General features: G+C 51.3%; 8 protein-coding genes across 8 annotated transcripts; 5 read left to right on the top strand and 3 right to left on the bottom strand.

Moving 5' to 3' along the window:
- Nucleotides 1-676: 676 nt before the first annotated feature.
- On the bottom strand, nt 677-2,483 carry M406DRAFT_244738 (sugar transporter; the record flags this gene model as incomplete). The annotated part of the gene is made up of 3 exons (XM_040916278.1): nt 677-1,311; nt 1,410-1,890; nt 1,995-2,483. 3 exons carry the CDS (start codon nt 2,481-2,483, stop codon nt 677-679), a joined length of 1,605 nt encoding a protein of 534 aa, XP_040780377.1.
- Nucleotides 2,484-3,203: 720 nt separating this feature from the next.
- M406DRAFT_348713 (NAD(P)-binding protein) lies at nt 3,204-4,562 on the top strand (the record flags this gene model as incomplete). The annotated part of the gene is made up of 2 exons (XM_040922416.1): nt 3,204-3,747; nt 3,822-4,562. The coding sequence occupies exons 1-2, from the start codon at nt 3,421-3,423 to the stop codon at nt 4,560-4,562; spliced, it is 1,068 nt and encodes a 355-aa protein (XP_040780378.1). The 5' UTR covers nt 3,204-3,420.
- Nucleotides 4,563-4,776: 214 nt separating this feature from the next.
- Nucleotides 4,777-5,747, bottom strand: M406DRAFT_335319 (uncharacterized protein; the record flags this gene model as incomplete). The annotated part of the gene is made up of 4 exons (XM_040921032.1): nt 4,777-4,907; nt 4,999-5,098; nt 5,196-5,302; nt 5,369-5,747. The coding sequence occupies 4 exons, from the start codon at nt 5,745-5,747 to the stop codon at nt 4,777-4,779; spliced, it is 717 nt and encodes a 238-aa protein (XP_040780379.1).
- Nucleotides 5,748-8,345: 2,598 nt separating this feature from the next.
- On the top strand, nt 8,346-10,947 carry M406DRAFT_65917 (uncharacterized protein; the record flags this gene model as incomplete). The annotated part of the gene is made up of 2 exons (XM_040924955.1): nt 8,346-10,772; nt 10,831-10,947. 2 exons carry the CDS (start codon nt 8,346-8,348, stop codon nt 10,945-10,947), a joined length of 2,544 nt encoding a protein of 847 aa, XP_040780380.1.
- A 1,593-nt stretch (nt 10,948-12,540) lies between these two features.
- On the top strand, nt 12,541-13,560 carry M406DRAFT_230475 (acid protease; the record flags this gene model as incomplete). The annotated part of the gene is made up of 1 exon (XM_040915841.1): nt 12,541-13,560. A coding segment is annotated over one exon (1,020 nt), but the record flags the coding sequence as incomplete, so codon positions are not given.
- A 1,291-nt stretch (nt 13,561-14,851) lies between these two features.
- On the bottom strand, nt 14,852-16,771 carry M406DRAFT_36164 (uncharacterized protein; the record flags this gene model as incomplete). The annotated part of the gene is made up of 1 exon (XM_040923993.1): nt 14,852-16,771. One exon carries the CDS (start codon nt 16,769-16,771, stop codon nt 14,852-14,854), a length of 1,920 nt encoding a protein of 639 aa, XP_040780382.1.
- A 1,536-nt stretch (nt 16,772-18,307) lies between these two features.
- M406DRAFT_248498 (uncharacterized protein) lies at nt 18,308-19,813 on the top strand (the record flags this gene model as incomplete). The annotated part of the gene is made up of 1 exon (XM_040916534.1): nt 18,308-19,813. One exon carries the CDS (start codon nt 18,308-18,310, stop codon nt 19,811-19,813), a length of 1,506 nt encoding a protein of 501 aa, XP_040780383.1.
- A 638-nt stretch (nt 19,814-20,451) lies between these two features.
- M406DRAFT_245902 (cytochrome P450) lies at nt 20,452-22,044 on the top strand (the record flags this gene model as incomplete). Its single annotated transcript, XM_040916370.1, has 2 exons — nt 20,452-21,760; nt 21,818-22,044. The coding sequence occupies 2 exons, from the start codon at nt 20,452-20,454 to the stop codon at nt 22,042-22,044; spliced, it is 1,536 nt and encodes a 511-aa protein (XP_040780384.1).
- Nucleotides 22,045-22,280: the final 236 nt, after the last annotated feature.

Consider the following 22,280-nt stretch of genomic DNA (forward strand, 5'->3'; position numbering starts at 1 on the left):
CATTGAGATAGTAAACTTTGTCAGCTCTGCAAAATAGCAACTACCACAGCCGTCGTAGCCAGCAAAACAAGAGAATAGGGAAGGGGAAATAAGCGTGGAGAGTCAAGAGTACAAGAAAGGGATATTGGAAAGAAGCGCCTTATTTATGCCACGTAGGTACCGCCCATGAGGCAGGGGCAGTGGCAACGAGGTCTAGTATGACACCTACCTGATCAGGTAGGGCCTCGAAGGCCCCCCAAACCCGCTAAGTGCAACAGCGTGTTCTCGATCACACAATAACTCTTTATTTCCCTCCCTTTCTTTTGATCTCTTAGTCTTGTAGAATTGTCAAACTTTATCTCTTTTCATTTCAAATAGCATAAATTTGATTGAGGTTGCTTGAGTTCTCTGCTCTAGCAATAACATATACGCACAAATAGCAGGATTTCATCTTGCTTAGATACATACCTATTTTGCAGTAGACTCAGGGCCTTGGTTGATCTTAGGCGAAACATCTACATAAATTTCATGAGTATTTCAATGGCTATTGGATACTGCAGGGCTTAATATACTAAAGTTCTACTTTTCCAATCGACATCCCAATCTTTTCTGGCGCTTTTCCACTGGCATTGCATCAGGAGCGGCATGCCAGTCAAGGGTATTCGTCGAGAACACCGTCTTGAGGTTTGGCAAGGTTTCAGACATCGCCCGACCTCTGCTGTATCCTCCTCTGCTTCCGCCATTCTTCAGCGTATTTCACGCCAAATCCATGTTGGAACACGATACGGATCTCCTCGAGCGTCATATTCGCGGCCTCCGGGAAGCAAAAGATAACAAACACCCACCCCAAGAAACTCAGCCCGGCATAGAAGCCGAAGGTCCCGCTGGGAGTCATCCCCTTCATCATGCTCAGGAAGGTTGAGCTGACAACAATGTTGGGCCCCCAGTTGCAAATATTGATCAGCATGGTGCCCATAGCGCGGACCTCCATGGGCAGGAACTCGTTGGCCTGCCATGGCACGCAGCCCAGGCCAGCGGCGTAGAAGGCGACAAACAAGATCATCATGACCAGAACAAGGATGGCAGGCCAGCCGACAGTGTCTGTGGTGAGCTCGAGGGTGTTAAGGTCTAGCGGGATCCAGTGGAAGGCGACCGCGGCGATGACGAGGCAGACGGGCATGCCCCACATGGTCCACAGGAGGATGCGGCGGCGGCCGATGCGGTCGATAAAGATGATGGAGAGGACGGTGAAGATCCAGTTGGTCACGGCGACAACGGTACCGACTGCGATGGGGTTGGAAAAGCCTACTATGTCGAAAAGGGTGCTTGAATCTGCGATGGAACAAACGTCTCCAATCAGCCGCTGGGAACGAAAGAATAAGGGCAGGAGCTGTCTGAGGTAGAGGATCATGTGGTATTGAATGACTTACAATACATGAGTGTGTTGAATCCGCAGAACTGCTGGAACGCCATCAACCCACACGCAGCAATGGTGGCCCTCAAGTTTGCCGGCACCGTGAAGATGCTTTGCAGCGACGTTCTCAGGGAGATCTCCTCGTTCAGAGCCTTTGCAGCATTGACGCCATTCTCGAGCGACAACATCTTATTAGTGATGTGCTCCTCGGTAGCGTTGGGATATATACGCCTCAACACAACCTCACATCGCTCTCGGTCGCCGTGGAACATGAGCTGACGGGGTGACTCAGGGCACCAGAACAGCAACACGCCGAGAATGATGGAGGGCACACCACCTATGCCAATCATGTACCGCCAGCCGTGGGCAACTGTGTAGAAGGCGGCGTCGAACGCGTAGGCTAAGACAGAGCCCGTGCCGAGAAAGATCATGTCGATGGAGATCATGCGGCCACGGAAGCGTGCGGGTGAGATCTCTGCTATGTATAGAGGGACGATCTAGCATGTGCACTATTATTAGCATAGAGCACACACGCACACACAGACACACAGACAGACAAAGAGTGAGGAAGAGAGTGTGCAAAGAAGGCAAGCAAACATACCATAGAGGCAGATCCAACCCCGAGTCCAACGAGCAGACGTCCAACAGACATTTGTGCGATGGTAAAGGAGCTAGCCTGGACAAGTGCTCCAATGGTGAATAACACGGACGCGAACCAGATAGCCGGTCGACGACCGTACTTGTCAGCTGTGATACCAGCAATGACAGCGCCAATCAGAGCACCGGCAGCACACAGAGCGGTGATAAGTTCCTTATCTGAGCTCGACAGCGGCTTGTTGTCAAGATCTGAGCCGATGACAACTAGAACACCGCTGATGACGCCTGTGTCATAACCGAACAACATGCCTCCAATGGCGGTGGCACAAGCACAGAGCCACACGAAGCGGCCGGGGGCAGTCTCTTCGATCTGCTCCAGATCGGCATGCTCGGCGGCCTTGAGAACGGCATCATCATGAATGGTATGAGGATGCTCGAGGTGCTGAGCATCCAATTCAGTTTTGAGCACGTCTGCGGATTTGTTGGTGGACATGTTGGAAAAGCTGACAATGGGGATAGTTGGGTGGAGGAAGAAGTTTGCATGCAAGGGCAGTTCGAGGACGAAGGCAAAGACTACGACACTGAGTCGCTGGTAGGGTGCATGGAGAACATGGAGACTTAAGAAACTTCTCGTAACGCAACAAGTGGAGGTGAATGTAACCAGGGACGTGGTTGGATTATATATAGCTGATGATAAGGAGACTACTTGTTACTGCAGTGATATCTTGGCACGAGGCAGCCGGGCGGTTCATCGGATCTGTTCTCGACTCAGGGAATATCCTTTTCCGTACAGAAACCCCGTTTTTTGGATTTCACGGCGATATGTATCGGCCCACCTGAAAAAGAGCGCGAGCAAATTAGCAGAGCCTATTTCACGCTATCCCGCTCTTTACCCCAGAATTGTAGAACCTGGAAAATCCGGGGAACTTTTTGCATATCCTGGGGTAATTAGTTGCTGCGCTAAAACCGGCCCACTCATGCACTGCCCAGGACACATGCCCCAACAACGAAGTGGGCAGGTGTCTCCGGATCTGGGGTAGTTGTATCCGGCGCGGAGGCAATGATAGGAGCTTTCAACCCCACCAAGGCAGGCCAATCCGGCTCACACAGTTCGTGAGCATGCAAATGACCAAAGTTGGTGCGACGACAAAACATAATTCCCCTCACTGACCACTGCGAGATGCGGGAAAGGTCATTTGCCAAGCCGCGAGGTGGAGAGTCGACCTCTTCACATGCAGGATGACTTCACTCGCCGATACTCGGTCAAGTACTTCGCCGGTGGCTGTTGACGAGAGGGTGAGGTATAAGTAGCTTGGGACGTCAACGTTGTCCCTTCTCGTTGTCACAGTCCCATCCTGTTCCCTTTACCTCGTCACAGCAGTTCGCCAGACCAACCCTTCAATTTGTCCCCCCGTCTCTCAGAAGCTACAATGGCACCTCAGAAGCTGAAAATTGGCGCAGCAGGTCTGGGCCGCATGGGCAAGCGCCATGCCATTAACTTCCTCAACCGTTCTCCCCGCGCCGAGCTGGTCGCCGCCTTCACCCCAGACCCGGACGAGCTGTCGTGGGCCAAGATCAACCTGGAGCCCTACGGCGTGACGCTGTACCAAGACTACGACAAGATGATCCAGCACCCGGGCATAATGGCCGTTGTCATTGGCACCGCCACGTCGGTTCACGCTGAGGAGGCCATCAAGGCCATGGAGAAGAACCTGCACGTTCTGTGTGAGAAGCCGTTATCAACGAGCATCGACGTTGTACGTATCTCCTCCACGTCTCAGAACCACCTCTTGAGCTGAGCTGACGAATACCGATGGGTCCTGTGAAACAGTGCAAGGAAGTTGTCGCCGAAGCCCGCAAGAGGCCTCATCTCAAAGTCATGTGCGGGTTTTCCCGACGCTTCGACGAGTCCTATCGTGACGCCCACGCCAAGATGGACCAAGGGCTCATCGGCCGCCCCTCGATTATCCGCTCCCAGACATGTGACAAACACGACCCCTCGGGCTTCTTCGTCGCCTACGCCGCCTGGTCCGGCGGCGTCTTTGTCGACATGTCCGTGCACGACATCGACCTGACCCTGTGGTTCTTTGGTGACGACGTCACGCCCAAGTCCATCTCGGCGCATGGCATCACGGCCGTGCAACCTGGCCTCAAGAAGTACAACGACTTCGACAACGCCGTCGGCATCGTTGAGTTCTACGGCGGCCGCATCGCCTACTACTACTGCTCGCGCATGATGGCCCACGGCCAGGAGGACACCACCGAGATCATCGGTACCGAGGGCAAGCTTAGCATCAACGCGAACCCGCAGCAGAACCTTGTAAACTTGTACCACCCGGGCGGCATCACGCGCGAGGTCCCCGCGCACTACTACGGCCGCTTCGAGCAGGCCTTCGTCCGGGAGTCCATCGAGTTCACCGAGGCGTGCTTGGACGACAAGCCCCTCCCGTTGAAGCTGACCAACGCTGTCAAGGCCGTGGAGATCGGAAGTCTCCTGCAGGAGGCGCTGGTTAGTGGGAGGCAGATCCGGTTTGACGAGACGGGAAAGAGGATTGAGACGGCTCAGCTGTAGATCTATCCAGCCACTACTATTTGGATGGAGAAATGAGACATTTTTTTGAGCACTCTTTAAAAGAAAATAAATCAAGAACCAAAAAAAAAAAAAAGAAAGAAAGTAAAAGAAAAAAAGACATCTACAACATTTTTCACGGGTGATCAAAACACATTTACAATTCAGTTTCTTGGCCAGCTTGTCTTGAGTTGCTCAAGTCAACCTCTCGTAATTGTCAATTCTCATTCCATTGCTCTCTAAGCGAAGAGATTAGTGGGGTCGTGTTCCATCCTGTGATAGCCTGCATGTGTCTCAGAAAAGACTCGACCGCTTCTTGGTCCGCATAGTGACGTAGAATGCCTCCCCCTAATCCATGCAAGCAAGTCAGTGGATAATGACGTCAGATTGACGAATCGACACCGACTCGTAAAGAAGAAAACTATCAGCGAATACTGACAAACTGAAATTGCATGCCTCGCAGAGAAGAGCACGTTTTCTGCCCGCGTGTTGGACTGGGCCAGGGCAATAATATGGCGCAGGTGATTGCGTATGGTAGCCTATACGTGTGCAGACGTTTCAGTGAGAGTGACGGATGGGGAGAGTCTCCGTTCCATTTAGATTGCGTGCAAACTCTGTTTCATAACGATAACGTACTTCTTTTCTTGACCCCCGGCGTAAATCTCCATAGCCAGAACTCTGCTCCATCGGCATGATGAGGAGCAGGACGACCTGCGCGATGTGGTAATACTGAAGCCCAATCACTGCAACAAAGATCATGAGCAAGTTAGCACAGTCAAGTCCATGGTGGGGGTGGAACGGCGGCATACCATGACAAGGAAGAAGCAACCACAACTCAGGCAGAGCTCGTCCTGCGTTCAGGTCCCGTGGCACTTGTCGAATTGGTCTGAAGCTGCTTGGTTTCTTGTCGAACCACTCATCAACCTCGGCCCTAAGCTTCTCTAGCCCTTCCAGCTTGTCGGCCGACGGCTCGGCAAAGGCACAGGTCATGACTCGCGCCAGCAGCAGCACCATGGCTGCGGCGTATGCGAAGTCGTCCGTGCGCCGGAGCAAGGTGTCCAACTGCTCAAAGGCGCTGAGCTCAGTCTTGAGCGGAGTCTGGTTCACCATGGAGATGTAGATGTCCTGCCGGAGGCAGAGCCATGCGGAGGCTTCTCGCAGCCCGGGACTGTAGTCCAAGTCGGACATGGAGTTGACGATGCGGCGGGTGCCGGTGAGGTGGAACTGCCTGTCTTCGGCTGCCATTTGTGGTGTCTCGAGTCAGTGTGCCCAGCTGCCCAAAGCACTACCAGTACGGCAGCTAAATACGTGAAGGGGGGAAAGGAGAGGGGAATCTTACCATCCATTTCCTCATACTGTCTTAGAATCGCCACCGCAGCGTGGATTTCCTCTGTGACCATCATTCGCTGTGGAGGAGTGCTGGACTGAGACATCCTCGGAATGAGCAGATTGAGGCACCTGTTGTAGTACTCGAGCGCCTCGCTGTTGCTCTCCTGGCTGTTGACGTTGAACCTGTTGACGTGGTGTGAGGAAAAAGCAAAGATGGCGTAGCGCAGGATAGGCTCGTACAGCGCCCTGCGTGGGACGTCTGTCTCGAAGTGACGGCCAATGTCCGTGACGTCCGCCCACAAAGCCATGTTCTCGACATAGTTGCGCATTAGGATAGCTTCCCGATCGGTCAGAATGGCGGGTTCGGCATGGTGAGCCTCCATCGGCGGAGAGACGACATACAAGTTGTCGGATCTTACTGTCGGGGCGTCGTTCCAGTCTGACAACCGGGCTTCCTGGGGTGGTGTGGGTAGGGTGACGGTCAAGCTCGCTGCCTCGCCCGCCGGATCTGCTGCTGAGCTGTTCGGCGACCAGCTCGCTTCGTCAGACGAGTCCGGGTCCTCGTACCACTTGGCAACGCGGGCAGTCTCATCACGATATCGCACTGGTGCTCGCAAGATCATTAACCGACAAGAAGAGGGAGATACAGTTCAATAATGACTTACATCTTCCTTCCACCTGTACCCAGACCTGAGCTTTGGGAAAAGCATCATCCTTGCCCGTCCTATGACGGAACCTGATATTGGGCGCCCTGACGCATTCAATACTATCTCTTACACATGCCTCGCAAGCTGTCATTTTGTTGTCACCTTGATTCAAGAATGCTCAGTCAGATCATCTTCTTGACTGGCAGAGACTTGGACGCTGCAGCTTACATTTCACATGACGAACTGGCATGAAGAGAGTCAGTAGGTGTGTACCTAGGCACCAATTATATCCAACAAGATATGAAACTCACCTCTGCATGCCTGACTTTTGTGCTCTCAGACCTGTCAATCGCCTTATTCCGCCCGAAAAGCCGCATTCAAAGGGGACAACCTACCATCCAGTGACGACCCGAGTTCTCTTCACGTTATCCCGGCGCCCCCCCGCTGTCCTCGCGGTTGCCATGTCTGGAACAAGACACCAAGACCGCCAAAGATGAAGCGATTCGGCCTACTGTCAACAGTCATTGGGTCAAGACATCCACTTCAGCTACCAAGAGTGTGTTATCGATGGAATGAGTTGCATTGACGTTCTACTGCTCGCGCCGGAGTCGCGGCTAACCACGGGGCCCGCGAAAGATGTTAGTCTAGTCGTGTGTGCGGGGAAAAGCGGGGCATCAGTGCAGCACAGGAGGGGCGCAGGCTAGCATCCATTTTGCCGGATACCTCCAATCCACCCCTGTCGCCCTAGCCTTGGATTACATAAGCATAACATCAAACATTCGATCCGATCTCTGCTTCATGACACATCCATCCAACCAAAAGGCAGATCTTTAATGCACCTATAGTGGACTTAGTGGGTAAAATATGTGTCCCTCAGATTCGAGGTTCAAGGTTAGATCGTGTCACTTTTTCTAGTCTTCAATTTTTATTTTTTTTGGTTTCTCTGATAAGACACTCAAGGGATATCGATGTCATCTTCCGAACGCCACATTACGCCCGACGGTAGCTGTAGACGGTATAAGCTATTTGAAGATGAGGTCGGCCTCTCCGTACGCTCTGTAGCAGGTGACCAGCGGACAAGGCCGCCTACCCAAGAAAAGAGACGGGCTCTCCGAATGACGAAGGAAGCTGTCAGACGAACGACGGAGGCTTCGAAAGAAACCAATCACCCGTTTCCAGATACGCCACAGCATCGCGCCGTCGGTGCCAGGCTGCACCAAAAGAAGCATTAGCAGACCCTTGATAAGATCTATCCTGCAGGGTTTCGGTAGTAAGCGGGCAGAAAGCTCGTCGCCCCGTCGTCAGGAGACGAGGAGCCTTCTCGATCCACCCTTGGTAGCAGCAGCAGCAAACGCACAAAGTGTCCACTTCCATAACTGGACGACCCTTACAGACAGTTCGTGGAGCTAAGGTAGCCAAGGATCGTATGAAGCGCAAGCCCCGGAACCCAACGCCTCTGGTCAGCTACTGTTTTCTGCCCAACAGTCACAATCGGGATATCCGTGAAGCTGAAAAAGTAGGTCGCATAGTTATGGCTGCGAAGTAACACTGTCTTATTGGGTGTAGATACGGTCGTATCAGGAGTAAGCTGCAATATTCAGCTGCTGATGCTATGTTTTTTCAAGGCTCAGATTTTGCAATTAGATCCCAGAGGGATTACTAGACTGGCGCCCGCATGTGCAGTCCAATCCTTGCAGATCAGTATTAAAGGAGATGTATCTGCTGCCACATAGGATTTCTCTCTTCCTTTGTGAAGCAGTTATCTATTGCCTATTCGAATTCAATCACAGTCTAGAATTTTGTCTTTCTAATGGCGATCCGAAAATTCATCGCAAGTTGCGCCGCTTTTTCCAAATCCTGGTCCCCTTATATCATAAAGAAACAAAGCTCCGAAGATGTTGAGCGGACGATACTCAACTTAACGCGACTACAACAGTTTCGGCATCCCAGGGGAGAGTCGAGTCGCCCACAAGGAAAAGTCCTGTTGAAGCGCGAGTTCCCGTGGATTGAATGCGTTTTACATGTGATAGCAGTGGCCTCAACAGCTACCGTCACCTACATAAACCTTGCCGCGGTCTATTGGGCCGACGAGGGGAATTGGAGACCTCAGTGGTTCTTGGGAAACCTTGGTCAGCAGAACTCGCTCAAGGCATTGACATTTGCGGCACAACTCTACAGTATCCTGGTTACAGCATCACTATCTTCGGTGGTACTGTACTTTGTCCGTCGACGACTGGTAGGGAGGGAGGGTCTGCCGTTCGGCCTGCTCGTGGGAGCTTACAGCCTCTCAAACCTCTCCTACTTGTTCCAATGGGGAGGATACTGTATCCGAAAAGCCTGGAATATCACAGTGCGAAGAAACATTCCAAAGCCATCAGCCTACTCGTCATGGGGCAAGAATCACGACACCACCAGCACCGCAATGATAGGTCTTATGATTGGCATAGTGATTGTGCTATCACTAGTGGTAAATCCTTTGGCGAATGTGGCTATAGTTCCGACGCTTCAGTGGTGGCATGTTGACCAACCGTACGATGATTTCAAAATGCCCCTTTACTTCAACACCACTGCTTCGGCAATGTATCCCCTGCGCGTCACCGGAGATGTCTGGAATGCGACTTGTGCGGAATGGTCTATTGCGACCTCCTACAATGGAAAGAGCTGCCCCGGTGCAGGCTTGTGGGAACTTTATGAGTGGCTCGCTGGCCAATCGGATGAGGAGTCGAATGGCATCGTCAATACCACAATCACAGAGTTCGAGGGTCACGCCCAGCGTGCCCTCACAGCTGTGACGGGGGGTTGGAAATCGTCTGATTCAGGGTCAATTACCGTCGTGCTTACACTGCCGCACCTCATCCTGAAAGCCTTTGGGCTCCTGTGGGTGTTTATTCAAACATGGGAAAACTTTAAAATTTCGCAACCGTTATTCTCAGCGAGTCAGACGGCCAATGTGCTATTACCTCTGGTACAAGTACAATGTGCCTATTACGATTACAACAGCACGGCCTCTGATTCTTACGCAGATGTCGCTTTTGAAAGATATAATTTGCTCGACTCTCTCGGCGATTGTCAAAACGAGTCCTCTAACAATGAGCTGATTGTGCCTGAGGAATACTGGAACTTTCCCAAGCCCTTGGGTTCAACGAATTTCACTTGGATCGATGTGAAAGGCAATGGCTCCATTGGTGCTCTTTTCACAGTCCCTTCGCTGTCTAAGAACGACACGATAATAAGCGACGCTTCACCACCCTCAGTACAGTACGGGGGCCCATTCAGTAATACTGGGAGCGGGCTGGTCCCTTGCATCGTCGACGCGCGCTGGGCGGGTGGTGCATCCCTACAATACGATCCTGTCAACAGCGCGCTTGTCTCGAGCAACCCAGCCGATGGTTGGTCCTTCTTCGGTGATACGCCCAATTCATCATTTCCGGCAAATTGTGTCAAGTTTTTGGGCAGCATAAGTAATCGTATCACTATTGATTTAAGCTTTGCCCACCTCCTGAATCTAGGCGGCTACGGAAAAGAACAATCTTTCGGAAGCAGATCTTTGAACATCTCTAGCATGGAAGCACTTATGCTCCCCTACATACACAATTCCTCCCATGGGCCCTGGTTCTTACCTCCAGATTGGGAGCAAGACTGGCCTGCAGCAGGAGTCAGTACCAGTTCTGGATCTTATGGGGAACAGGTTGCAGAAACGATCTCCAGGGTCTTGGGTCTAGTGATTGCTGATGGGCTCGCACGCGTATCATATAACGCAGATGTTTTTGTCTCGCATTACGGAGGCGATTTGTTGTCTGACCTACACCCCAACCGCGGCAACTACAGTGACATGAATATTACGACCTCTCAATCTACAACACTCAGTCTCAACGTGTCTCGCTACGGCTGGGGCTACGGAACAAGCGCATCATTGTTAATCCCAGTCGCAATCACAGTACTCCTGGCTTATGCTGTGATGATACTTCTGTATTGGATATATAGGATGAGATCCTGGTGGGGGACAGACAGTGATAAGGGTGGCTGGACCAGTAAGGCCTGGGGTGACCTCAGTGGACTACTTAGGCTTATTCTGCTCTCCGATGAGGCGAAGGACCTTCTTCAGAAGGGTGACTCCGGCGAAGCATTGTGGCTGACTCGTTTTGTAGTCAGAGAGAGGATGGAAGATGAAGACCGTCTCCACATGGTAATGGTGAATGACGAAGACGATGGAGACCTTGCCAATATAATGCCAAGGGTGGGTGCCAGATATACTTGACAAATCCCCTGCTAGCTTTCATATGTGAAGAAAATAGCAAATAGAACTGCGATTCTGGTGCTCTTTTGTAAACATCCGAGCTGCAGACCGATTCCCAATAAGTGAAATGGCAGCTATGCAAGCTGGACGACAGGTCGAGATGGAGCATTTGTAGAAACACAGTAGGAAGGACGGGGGCTCGGAGGGAGGTCAGCGGGGATGAAACAGCACCGCTGAGTCTGATATCTGCCACCGAGTAATTCTCAAGTCCGAATAAGCGCTCTTAAGACGGTCAAATGAGGGAGAAGTGGTCTAGGGAATTCTATCGAAAGCGTAGATCCAGTCAACGAAGGTAATCTGAGGAAGTGTCACGCTTTGCTATGGAGTAAACCGGGCTTGTAACGGAGATGACCGTCTCTGTCATGAGACTGGCTCTGTCCTATATATCTCTACAGGCCGTTTGTCATTCATATCATGGGCCAGAGGAGGACGTCGTGGCTGTTTCGCACATATAAAACCATGATAGGCGAAGTTCATGTTTCAAATTGACCTGCTGGCGGATGATACACGCGTGCCGTGCTCTCTTAGGCAGTTTAAGGCTACAGCTATTTCCAGCATCATTCGACTCGGTTGCAGAAGCTAAGAGAGGCCTGCAAAGTCGTTCTCAGCGGGACCTTGATGCAATATCTGCTGCATGTGAGTGAAAGCAGAGAAATATGATTGAAAATAATGGGTTCTTGGAGTTAAGCTGTCCGCAGTATTATTTATAGTATCAATAGGTGTATGAGATGTTAACAAAGCATAGCCAAGACTGCAAATGTGGTTTTGATGACTCCTGGTCAGCAACATCGCTATCTCCCAAATAATTGTTTCCCGATATTGCGAAATCTAGCTTCTAACCATTATAAACCGATGGAGGACGGCGGAGGGGTGTCAAGGCTAGCAAACGCAGCGTCCAAGGCCGCAAGGTTGAACTGGTGGCGACATGCTCCCTAATAATGCTTCGGATGCTCCTGAGCTATATATCCGGCCTGCTTGCAATGCAGGGGGTCGGCTCATGGGGACCGACCCACAGACCATACCACTGCCTACCACCATAGCATTCTTCTTTGCGCCAGTGAGCCTCTGGCGAATTTCTGATCGACTAATTGTTCTCGAATCTCTTCAACACAGACGCTGGGTTGCTCTCGGCAGCTCCGGTAATGACCTTCCGAATCGAGCCTAGAGATCCGCAGATATGACCCTGTAGAACATCATTTCCGCTCGGCAATCCGGCATATGTACCGGGGCTGCAAGAGGCAGGTCCCCAATTGCCCTTTCACAAGACAAGATGGTATATCTTCGTTTCGGTTCCGCATGTCGCTTGCCTTGGAAGCCCGCATCGCTCTGCCAGCTGTTGCTCGACATCTTGGCAGCTAATAACATAACCGCCAAATATTATACCAAGGACATTATGCGGCCGCCAAGCCTCCTCCTCAGCCTCGTGCTGAGCCTGCTGCCCGAGCTGAGCGTCGCGGCGGCGCAATTCAGCCGCAGCAGTGTGTCAATTGCTGCAGCCGCCAAGGAAAACGTGATCCCCATTTCCAAGTACACCAACCGCTCTCTTAACAGCCTCGCCAGCCCCGTCAAGACCCGCATCGCCGCCTCCAAGAACGGAGCAGCTCTGGAGACCGTCAACACGATATTCAGTGATGTCTATCCTGTTGCTAACTTGACGTGGGGCAATGCCCCCGGTGCGTCAGGCCCGGCGCAGCAATTCATCAGCTTCCTCGACACGGGCAGCTCCGATACATGGGTCGTGACGCAGGCGCTCGAGTGCGTCGAGATCTCGACCCAGGTGCCTCTGGACCAATCAGCCTGTCAGTTCGGGAACTTGTACAACCTCACGCAGGGCGAGTGGACAAACATCACGGGGCTCGAGTTCGAGATTGAGTACTTTCCCGAGCTGGAGATCCTCGATGGTGATATCGCCTATGCGCCTGTGACGTTTGCTGGGATTACCGTTGAGCAGCAAGAGGTCGCGCTGGTGGACTATGCGGCGTGGTCCGGTGATGGCCACTCCTCTGGGCTGGTTGGTCTGGCGTACCCGGCCATCACCTCGGCGATCAACCGCACGACGGGTGACCAGGTAGAGTACAACCCGCTGTTTACCAACATGGTGAACGAGGGCTTGGTCTCAGATGCCGTCTTCACCATCGCCCTGGACCAGGTTCCGCAGAACTACTCTGTCCTTGCGCCCGCGGGCGTTATTGCCGTCGGTGGTCTGGTCCCTGAGGAGTATTGGGAGGGCGACTTCACGAGCGTGGATATCGAGATCACAGAGAACATTGGCAACGTGACGCAGCTGACGTGGTACACAACAACGCACGAGTTCGTCTTCCGCGATGCCAAGACCGGCACCCTGCGGTCAGGCGGCACTTATCAGTCCATTGTAGACTGCGGCACAGCGCCGAATTTTGTTCCGACATTGGCGGCGTACGAGGTCAACGCGCAATTCGACCCACCGGCGACCTACAACGCCTCGCTGGGGTATTGGACGGTCGACTGCAACGCCACGGCGCCGTACGCGGCCTACGTGATCGGCGGGGTGGAGATGCCCATGCGACCCGAAAACATGATCGTGCGGAGCTTGAATGGGTTGCAGGGCTACGAGGACGTTTGCTTCAGCGCGTTTGCGGACGGTGGCATTCCAGCGATCGATGGGCCTATGATCATCGGGGAGGTGTGGCAGTTGGGCTACGTGATTGCCTTTGATCAGGGTAACCAGATGATTCACTTCGCAGAGAGAAGTGACTACAGCCAGTACTGAATCTAAGATTCTGTAGTGCAGATATGGACACAAATCACACAATCTGATAAGAAGAAAAAATGAGACAACGCTTTTGATACACTGTCGTTGGTGGTCTTGCTGTATAATTATTGTGTGCTACTCCGGACCACGAGTGTCCCAGTACGATACTTCGAGGCGTAGCAGAGCATCCAGGGTTGGCGGTGCACTACCTAGACAGCTAGAATTGCTCCTGTATTACCTACTTCAAAATCCTGCACAACTGCGTTGCTCGATGTTGGAGGTGTTATGCTGCCCAAGCATATGGGCACATCTACGTGTAGACCGCTTGTATACTTGGTCAAGCATCGATCATTGATATCATGTCACGTATATCTGGATGTTGAGACACATTCAGAGCAAGAATGGAAAACGTGAATTATCTTGCAAAAGAAGAAAGGCGCTTCTTGTAGGTAACCCAAGTGCCTTTTGTTGGTATTGTGATTATACTTGGCAGTCTACAGTGCTACATCATCTGTGATGAATGCTCAGAATGGGCTTTGCAGTGTTTGCGTTTGTGTGGCCTCTTTATCTCTGTATTTATTAAATCCATGATAATTTCGGCTGCTCCTCGCGTCGGTGTGAGCCCGCAAGAGTCCATTCTTGCCTTGCGCGATTCAAGATTATGTGCTTCGGGGTTGTTCGGATTGGGGGCCTCTGAAGTGCCCGTCATCGAAACTCCTTTCAGCGCCGAAAGAGGTAGGTGAAGAAGCTCCAAAATATGAAGTATGCAAACCTCATAAGGCTGGGGAAATAAGTTGCTCGAGATTGTGACAGTATCAACAAACACTCTGCTATTGTATGGCCTCTTCCGGTGGTTTCCAAATTTTGTATAACGGATACCGTTTGCGTCGGTCCATTTCCAGGACAACCGCCTCGTGCTGGCTCATACTGGCTAGAACTGGTGAGTTCCGCAGCTCCGTCGGATCGTCTTGCTTTAACAAGCAGCAGCACATCTTCCCTTTCCCTATCGCATGATCTGCCCCTCAGTCTCATATTGATCAGCCGTCCACATAAACTTCTGTTCCTGCTTCCATCTTTCTCTAACAAGCTCCCTAAGAGCCTGACTCAATTCTACTTCTATTTGGCACCTTCTTCAGCGTCTCTTGTAATCCTTTCATCGAAGTCAAATGGGGCAAGCATCTGGATCACATGGTGTACATTCCGTATTCTGGAAATCTGGGTTAATTAATGATTTCTTCGTGTTGATATCATCTGTAACCCACTATCCTTGATATTCGATCGTCTATCCTCAGACTAAAAAAAGTTCCCTTGTACACAATTTGCCATTCTCTACTGCTTCGTTCGCCTCCCCGTCCATATATCCATGGACGTACGCTACGCCAACAAAAGTGTAATCAGTTCCTTGACCATGGACAGGTCTCAAGACAACAGGAACCTTGCCGCCATCCAGAACTGCCAGAATATCGCCGTCTTTCACACCGAGTCTAATCATGCAGTATAGACCATTCCGCGAAATAACAAAGGTCCAGTGTTGGAAATTCCTGACCAGCATATGTCTGGAGATGAGTGAATGATGACTCATCAAATGTTCCTCCTCGTTATCCAACGCAGATTCTGACATAATCTCGTTAAATGAAGTACTATCTGCAATAATGTCTTCTCTGCTCAGTCGTTGGATGGGGTAGCATTTGCAATCCATAGCAAGCGTCCTCCAATATGCTTCAATTGCAAGTTCTCCTGTAGGTTCGTATAGAGACCTGTGCCAAGCGAAATTTCCATCTTTTACAGAGGAGGGAGACTTTGCATCAATATACATTTGTATACACTGGCGTAAGGCGGAAGCCGGTATGTCCCACCAGAATGACCGCTCAGGATTGCCATCGAAGTATCCAGGCTGCAGAATTTGGCCGATCGTGCCTATGAAGACAGCTTTCACTTGGATGGCAAGTCGGTCGTCCGAAATTCGGCAGGGAACTTCGCAGTTCTTAGGGCCGGCGTTGAATATTCCTCTCTGAGCGAAGAGAAAAGCCGAGAACCGGTCTGAAATATCCGAGTATCGTTTCATCGTAAAGTCAGCCACCCAGGAGGGTAACTCGTTGATCCGCCGTTGTTCTTGTCGCTGGGTCTCATCAGCTTGCCAGGGATTCTGACAGATGATATCGAGAGTGCCGCTTGAATCAATGAGGAACTGGCACAGGTTGGCAAAGACTTGAGCAACTGTCTTGTTGTAGTCTACCTTGATGGGATGCTCCTCAGAAACGAGACCAAGCAGACCGTAGATCTTATCTCTTGGATCTGTGGACTGCGCAAACTTGAACCGAGCGAGCACGTCCAAGCAAGTGGATGTGTACTTTCCTGCTTCGACATCCTGGACAATGCTCCGCTGATGTTGAATGAGCTGCGCCCTTTCGAATGTATAGTCGAATGCACTCCTGAGCTCTCCATGAGACCAGACCAGATGAAAGGCATCGGAGTAAGGCGTGTCTCCCAGGAACTTGGCCACGACGTCCCATTTCAATGACTCGTTTCTAGCCAGTAGGACAACCTGAGGAGCGCATGAGAGCTCCTGCATGACCCAAATCCGATCCCATATCGGAGCGTGCAGCAACACAGTATCGAGGAGGCTCTGGTTCTCGTGTCTCAATACAAGTTTAGCACTATCCTTTCCGCGCCTATATCTGTACTCTTCCCAGCTATTTCGCAGCCCCGCAAGAGTCTCGTCGTCTTTCTCTGCTATATTCCTCATCAAGTTAAGGCCCCGGACGAGAAAGTCGATATCCTGGGTCTCGTTGCCCATCGGCCCTGGGTCCACTGAGGGAGAATTTGGTCCAAGCCAGGCAAGGTCGGTAGTACATCTAGTGTATATTTCCTTCATCAGCGGGACCTGCTGGCTCCGCTCTGCCATGTCTGACTGGTTGATGCAGAGTGCGTCAATCCACATCGTCTTTTCGTTTGTTTCGTCGCGCAAGTAGGGCAAAATTGTCGCCAAGTTCTTGGTGACGTAAAATGGCTGGCCGTCGACCTCAATCTCCTCTGTGAAGTCGTTCGCGCCCCATCTGTATGACAATGCTTCGTACTGGCACGGGTCGTTGAGTGACATGTAGGAGATGTGACCACGTATCTTTGCGTCAAACGCTGTCGCCGCGTGAAGCTTGAAGAGGCGGATTTCCTTGATTTCCGGATCCAGCGGTCGATACACAGGTTCCATGTTCATAATGTGGCGCTGGAGGAGCTGTAGTGGTAGGATTGTTGATCAACGCTACTCGAGTCTCATCAGTGGCCTTCATAAGCCCCGCAACGGATACAAGGTTTACCCGAATGCCGAGCTGAACATGAAGCAAAGGAACATGCACTCAATAACTGCGCAGAAGTGCTTGGGTCTATATACTAAAGTGATTTACCGCATTAGAGCCTATACCTCCTTCAGTGACTGATCTGCTTCACCAAAGTGCCTCTGGAAGGACCCAAGGCACTTTAATACTCGCGTAAAGACGACATCTGGGAACAAGACTGATGAGCCAGGTTCACAAATGCGCTCGCAGATGATAATTATGGGAGTAACTGGGCGTTCTTTTAGAGAGACTCTCCTGATTAATAATATGTTGGGACCTGATGCTTATGCGAAAGCTACTTGCTAAAGAAACCGGAGAATGTCAGTTTCTGACACTTTCAGTTGCATTTTTGGCGCTGCATGGCCAGGGTCTACAACCTACCTGGCTCGATGACAGTTTTAAGAGTTATAAATCAAGCTATTATTGTCTTCGTGCCCAATTTGGAGACCCCAGACTTGCCCCTTGAGACTATGGCCCGTTCTGCAGGCCTATCTTGAGGCTATGAGTGCTGTCTTTGACACCATGACGGGTTCCGAGGGGTCGGCTTCTTGAGTGGGCGTCATAAACATCCTTCATAAAAACGTAGTTCGACTGCTTGGATGAGGCGTGGATTAGTGAATTGATTCCGCCGCTTAAAGAGAGCTCTTTAGTTATACATTATTAATACAAGCTGTGGACATACAAATCAAGATTAGATCATTATGAACAGGAGAAGCATATATATACGCTAGATAGCTGTGCATTCAACGCCGTTGAAATACTGCCTAACACACGTAGCAGTATGGGATGACTACGAGTAGCAGCTGCTGTGGGATCTAAATGAAGCAAGTAGCAATTATCCCCATATGAATGTTGCGAAAGAATCATGATTGCCACTGTTGGTGACACTGAAGTATTTTTATGCAGAGCCAATGTACAGCAGATCTACACCAAGAGCATTGATCAAAGCAGAGAAGTACTGATCTGTTGATGCAAAATTGCTCCACTATTAGGCGTTATTTTCTGCACACTAACAGGAAGTGAAATGACTTTAAAGTCCCAAGTCATTGTATGTTGTTGCCCCAAGTAAGCTTTACTTCAGTCCCGAGTAAGCTTTCACAGAATGTGCCGTAATCACAGGCAATGTTCTAATTTTGACATCTGATGCTCGAAAATTGGTGTAATAATTTCTACAAGGCTGCCCAGTCTGCAGACCATTGTTAAAAAAAAAAAAAAATGGAATGAAAGCGGTTTTAAAAACTAAAGGAACAACAGAAACGACATCCAGCAAAAAGTGCTAGTATTATAATAAAACTGCAAATCATTGCGGCGGCGTGAATCCTTTTCTTCTATAACTCTCATGGCTTTCGCATACAAAAGTCAATTATCCAACTGATCATAACAAACACGAAACGGAAGCGAAGAGAACCATAATGTCTGTTTCCGAGAACGAGATTTGCGTGGCACTGACCCCTTTCGACCACTGCGTACCGCGAGCCTACTACCTCGGCGCCGCGTACTTGCCCCTCAAAGCCGGTGTAGAGCCACTTCAAGCATTCGAACTCTTGCGCGAGGGCTTGCACCGCACCTTTGTCCAGCTTCCATGGTTAAATGGAAAAGTTCGACTTCAGTCGTCCGAGACGCCCGGCTGGCGACCTGGACAGCTCGAACTGGGCTATGCGCCCGCCGTCGCCGATGAACCGCGTGCACCACAGTTGAAATTCAAAGAGCTCGAGACGGACCTGGATTATGAGTCGGTGCGGGAGCTCGGCTTCCCGCTCGACAGCTTCCGCGATGCTGAGCTTGCGCCCACTGCCTTCTTCGCCGACCCTGTTACCGAGCCAAATGTCTTTGTCGGCCAAGCCAACTTCCTTCCCGGCGGCTGCATTCTTGTATCCGCCATCCATCACGTCGCCAGTGACCAGGGTGCCTTCTTCCGCGTTTTACGATTATGGGGCGAGCACTGTGCTGCACTGCAGACGCACACTTCAAGCGCCACGCCTGCACCGTTCCCCGCTGGCAGCGATAGTCGTGATATCCTGCACGAGATTTGGGCGCGCGAGTGCCCAGTCTCGTCTGTCGAAGAAGTCGACCCAGAGACATGGCGCCTGGTTGGCTTGCTACCCACAGATGTCACGCAGAGCAATGACGCCCTTTCCTCACAACCGCCGTCAAGGCCGCAGCCTCCAAAACGGTTGTTGAAAGCCGGCGTATTTTATCTCTCTCCAGCACGGCTGGCGGCTCTGCGGGAGACAATTGCAAAAGACCTCGGCGTGGCGAGTGGTATCTCGGCCAACGACGCTGTGAGCGCCCTGATCTGGCAATGCTTTATGAGAGCGCGCGTAGCGGCACGTCGACCGAGAGACGACGACAAGGCGGAAGACAAGGAACAACGGCTCAACATGGTCTTTGACGGCCGGGCCAACTACTCCTCAGCACTGCCACAGACGTACCTTGGGAATTTGACGTTCAATGTGCAATCAAGTCTGCCGACAGAGGCCCTGATTGGCCGGGAAAGCTCCCTCGGCACCGTGGCGGCTACGATCCGTCGCAATGCTGGGTGGATCGACTCGACGAATCTGCTAAATCTGTACAATCTCCTGGATCATCTGCCCAGCTACACGGAGCTTATGAGGCTGAAATTGATGCGGTTTGCGACGATCGATGGCAATAACATGACAATCTCGTCACTCATCAATGTTTCGATGGACACACTCTGCTTTGGGGATGGCTTAGTTTTTGGCAACAGAGGTTACGTGGAGGCTACGCGCCTGCTATTTGAAGGGAACAATAGCTTCACTCGCTTGTGTGTTGTCTTGCCACGGAGCAGGAATGGCGGGGTAGAGTTCCTCGCTAATCTGTACGACGAAGAGTATGAGGCATTGTTGTCGGATTCCGAGTTTGCCAAGTACGTGCTATGTTTATGTTGGCCGGAGTAAATCCCGCTGCTCAATTGTACCTCGTTCTCATCTAGGAAAGATAAATAACTTTATTATTATACTGCAAAAACGTGCTTATTTTCGCGTGCACCCGTGAACTAGGTCAATTGCACTACGCCTCGTGTTCATCCACAATCTTTTCTCTCCATTATCCTAACTCAATTTTCTCAACTTGATTCTCATACCTCAGTAACACATTTCCCTATTTTTCTCTGCAATGGAAGAATTAAGTATGGAGAACCAAAAAAGACGGAAACAGAAAAAAAGAAACAAGAAGAAAAAACGGTTCCCTGAATTTTCTGTAAGGTTGTAGGGATCATAATTCAGGGGATGCACTCTCAAAAGCACTCCGAAGCAAATGTTTGTTCGCGGAACCGAGTAAATATGAAGCGGCGCTGAGACTGCAACAGACGGCTTACCCAGCGTCCGGAATAGGACCTGTTGGAGGAATCTTTTTGTTTTTTTTCGACGCTCAAGCATTTGGAACATGCTGGTACGGCGTCCGAGAGCCGTAAAATGTACTTACTTTATAGCATTCGAATATTGTTGGTGTAGTCTCCCGACGATATGTATTACGACAACGAAACGAAGAACAAGAAGGAAACACCAAACACGACAGTCACATTTGATAGACCGATATGGGCCTTCTCCAGGATCAGCTGGTGCACTTCTCGTTTCCGAGTCCAGCCCAGTTCTTTCTAGCACTTGGCGCATCCCTCGTCTCTGTGACATTTTACCGTCTCTACTTGCACCCGCTCGCCCACGTCCCTGGTCCACCGTTTGCATGCGTATCATCACTGTTTCTATACATCATCTGCTACTTGGGCGTCGAAAGCAGCGTGCTTGCACATTATCACGTCAAGTACAATACGCCAGTGCTGCGCATCGCTCCCGATGCGGTGTCTCTGTCGGATGGCGAGGCCTTACACCAGGTTTATGTCGCCGGAGGAGGACTTCCCAAGGACGCACGGTACAACAACTTCCGCTTCGAGGGGTTTAACACCATTTTCTCCACGACCAACCAGAACTATCGCGACTCGAGAGCCAAGACAGTGATCTCCCTGTTCGCCCCCAGCCGGGTCCAAGCAGCGTATGAGCAGGACGGGACGGTGATGATGGCATTGGTCGGAAAATACGTCGCGCGGCTGCAGCAGGAGAGGACCAAGCCGAGCTCGCGAGCTGACATTCTCGATCTCTCCTCACGGCTTTCTATCGACATCATGACTGGGTATCTCTTTGGTCACGTCTACGGTGGACTGGACGAGCCACTCCGGATCGCAGAGCCCAAGGCAAAACCCCTTCGCTGGGGCGACAAGCTCTCAGCTACTCCTTTCGTATTGGCCATCGTCGCGTTTAGCCGCTACTCCCTCCTGCCCAACTGGCTCTTTAGTGTCATCTTCTCGTCCCTGGTAGGTCGCGTCCTATCGGACCAAGAAGTCAATGTCTCGCTGCAGACCGTCTCCAAATATGCCCTCGGCGTCCTCGACAGTGCTACTACTGAACAAGGGCCCAGCCAAGACACGTATCAATCGAGGCTTCTGGCAGCGGGCATCTCGCGTCAAGAGACGCTCAACCAAGTCAAGGCGATTATGTTTGCGGGCGCAGACTCGACGGCCGTCATGCTGGCCACAATTATCTTTCACCTTGTGCAGCAGCCCGAGAAGCGTAAGCGCTTGGAGGCGGAACTCGAGAGCCACCCCGCAGACGTCGATCCGCGGACATTACCGTACCTACGGGCTGTTGTGCGCGAGGGCTTGCGGCTCGGTATGGCCAATCCGACGCGGCTGACGAGGGTTATCCGGCAAGGAAGTGCGGGCCTGACTGTGAGTGGCTACCGCCTACCTCCGGGCACCATCGTTGGCGCAGCGGCCCATGTTTTGCACCACGATCCTCTGGTATATCCAGACCCATTCACTTTTCAGCCTGAGCGGTGGCTTTCCAGTAGCGGTGGCAGTAGCAACAGTGGTAGCAGCTTCCGAGATGGGCAAAAGGAGGAGGCTGCAGGTGAGATACAGGCCCGGCGCATTCGCGAGAGGAACCTGATTCCTTTCGGTCTTGGCTCGAGGGCTTGTTTGGGTCGGGAAATCGCCGAGAAGCAGTTGTATGTAGTGATGAAGGAGGTGATCAAAAGTCGCGTGCTCGAGGGGGCGTGGACATGTACCGAGAAGATTGATATTATCGAGTGGTTCAACGCCGAGATTAAAGGTCATAAGTTGGAGATTGCATGGTAGCTAAATTCGATCGATGTTTACAGCATGACGAAAATGGCGTTAGGAAAATTACTCACTCACCACCACCAAAACTTTGTTGAGTTCAGAATTCATTCAACTATAGAATGACTCGGATCATCACTAATCAGGAAAGAAAAAAAGGGAAAGAGACAAAGGAACATCAGCTCTCAGAACTCACATGTCTTCTGCAGGCGATTGAATGATAGTGTTTCGGGTTTTCTCGTCTTTTTCATCAT

The sequence above is a fragment of the Cryphonectria parasitica genome (genome assembly GCF_011745365.1).
Source record: "Cryphonectria parasitica EP155 unplaced genomic scaffold M406scaffold_1, whole genome shotgun sequence".
Taxonomy (NCBI): domain Eukaryota; kingdom Fungi; phylum Ascomycota; class Sordariomycetes; order Diaporthales; family Cryphonectriaceae; genus Cryphonectria; species Cryphonectria parasitica.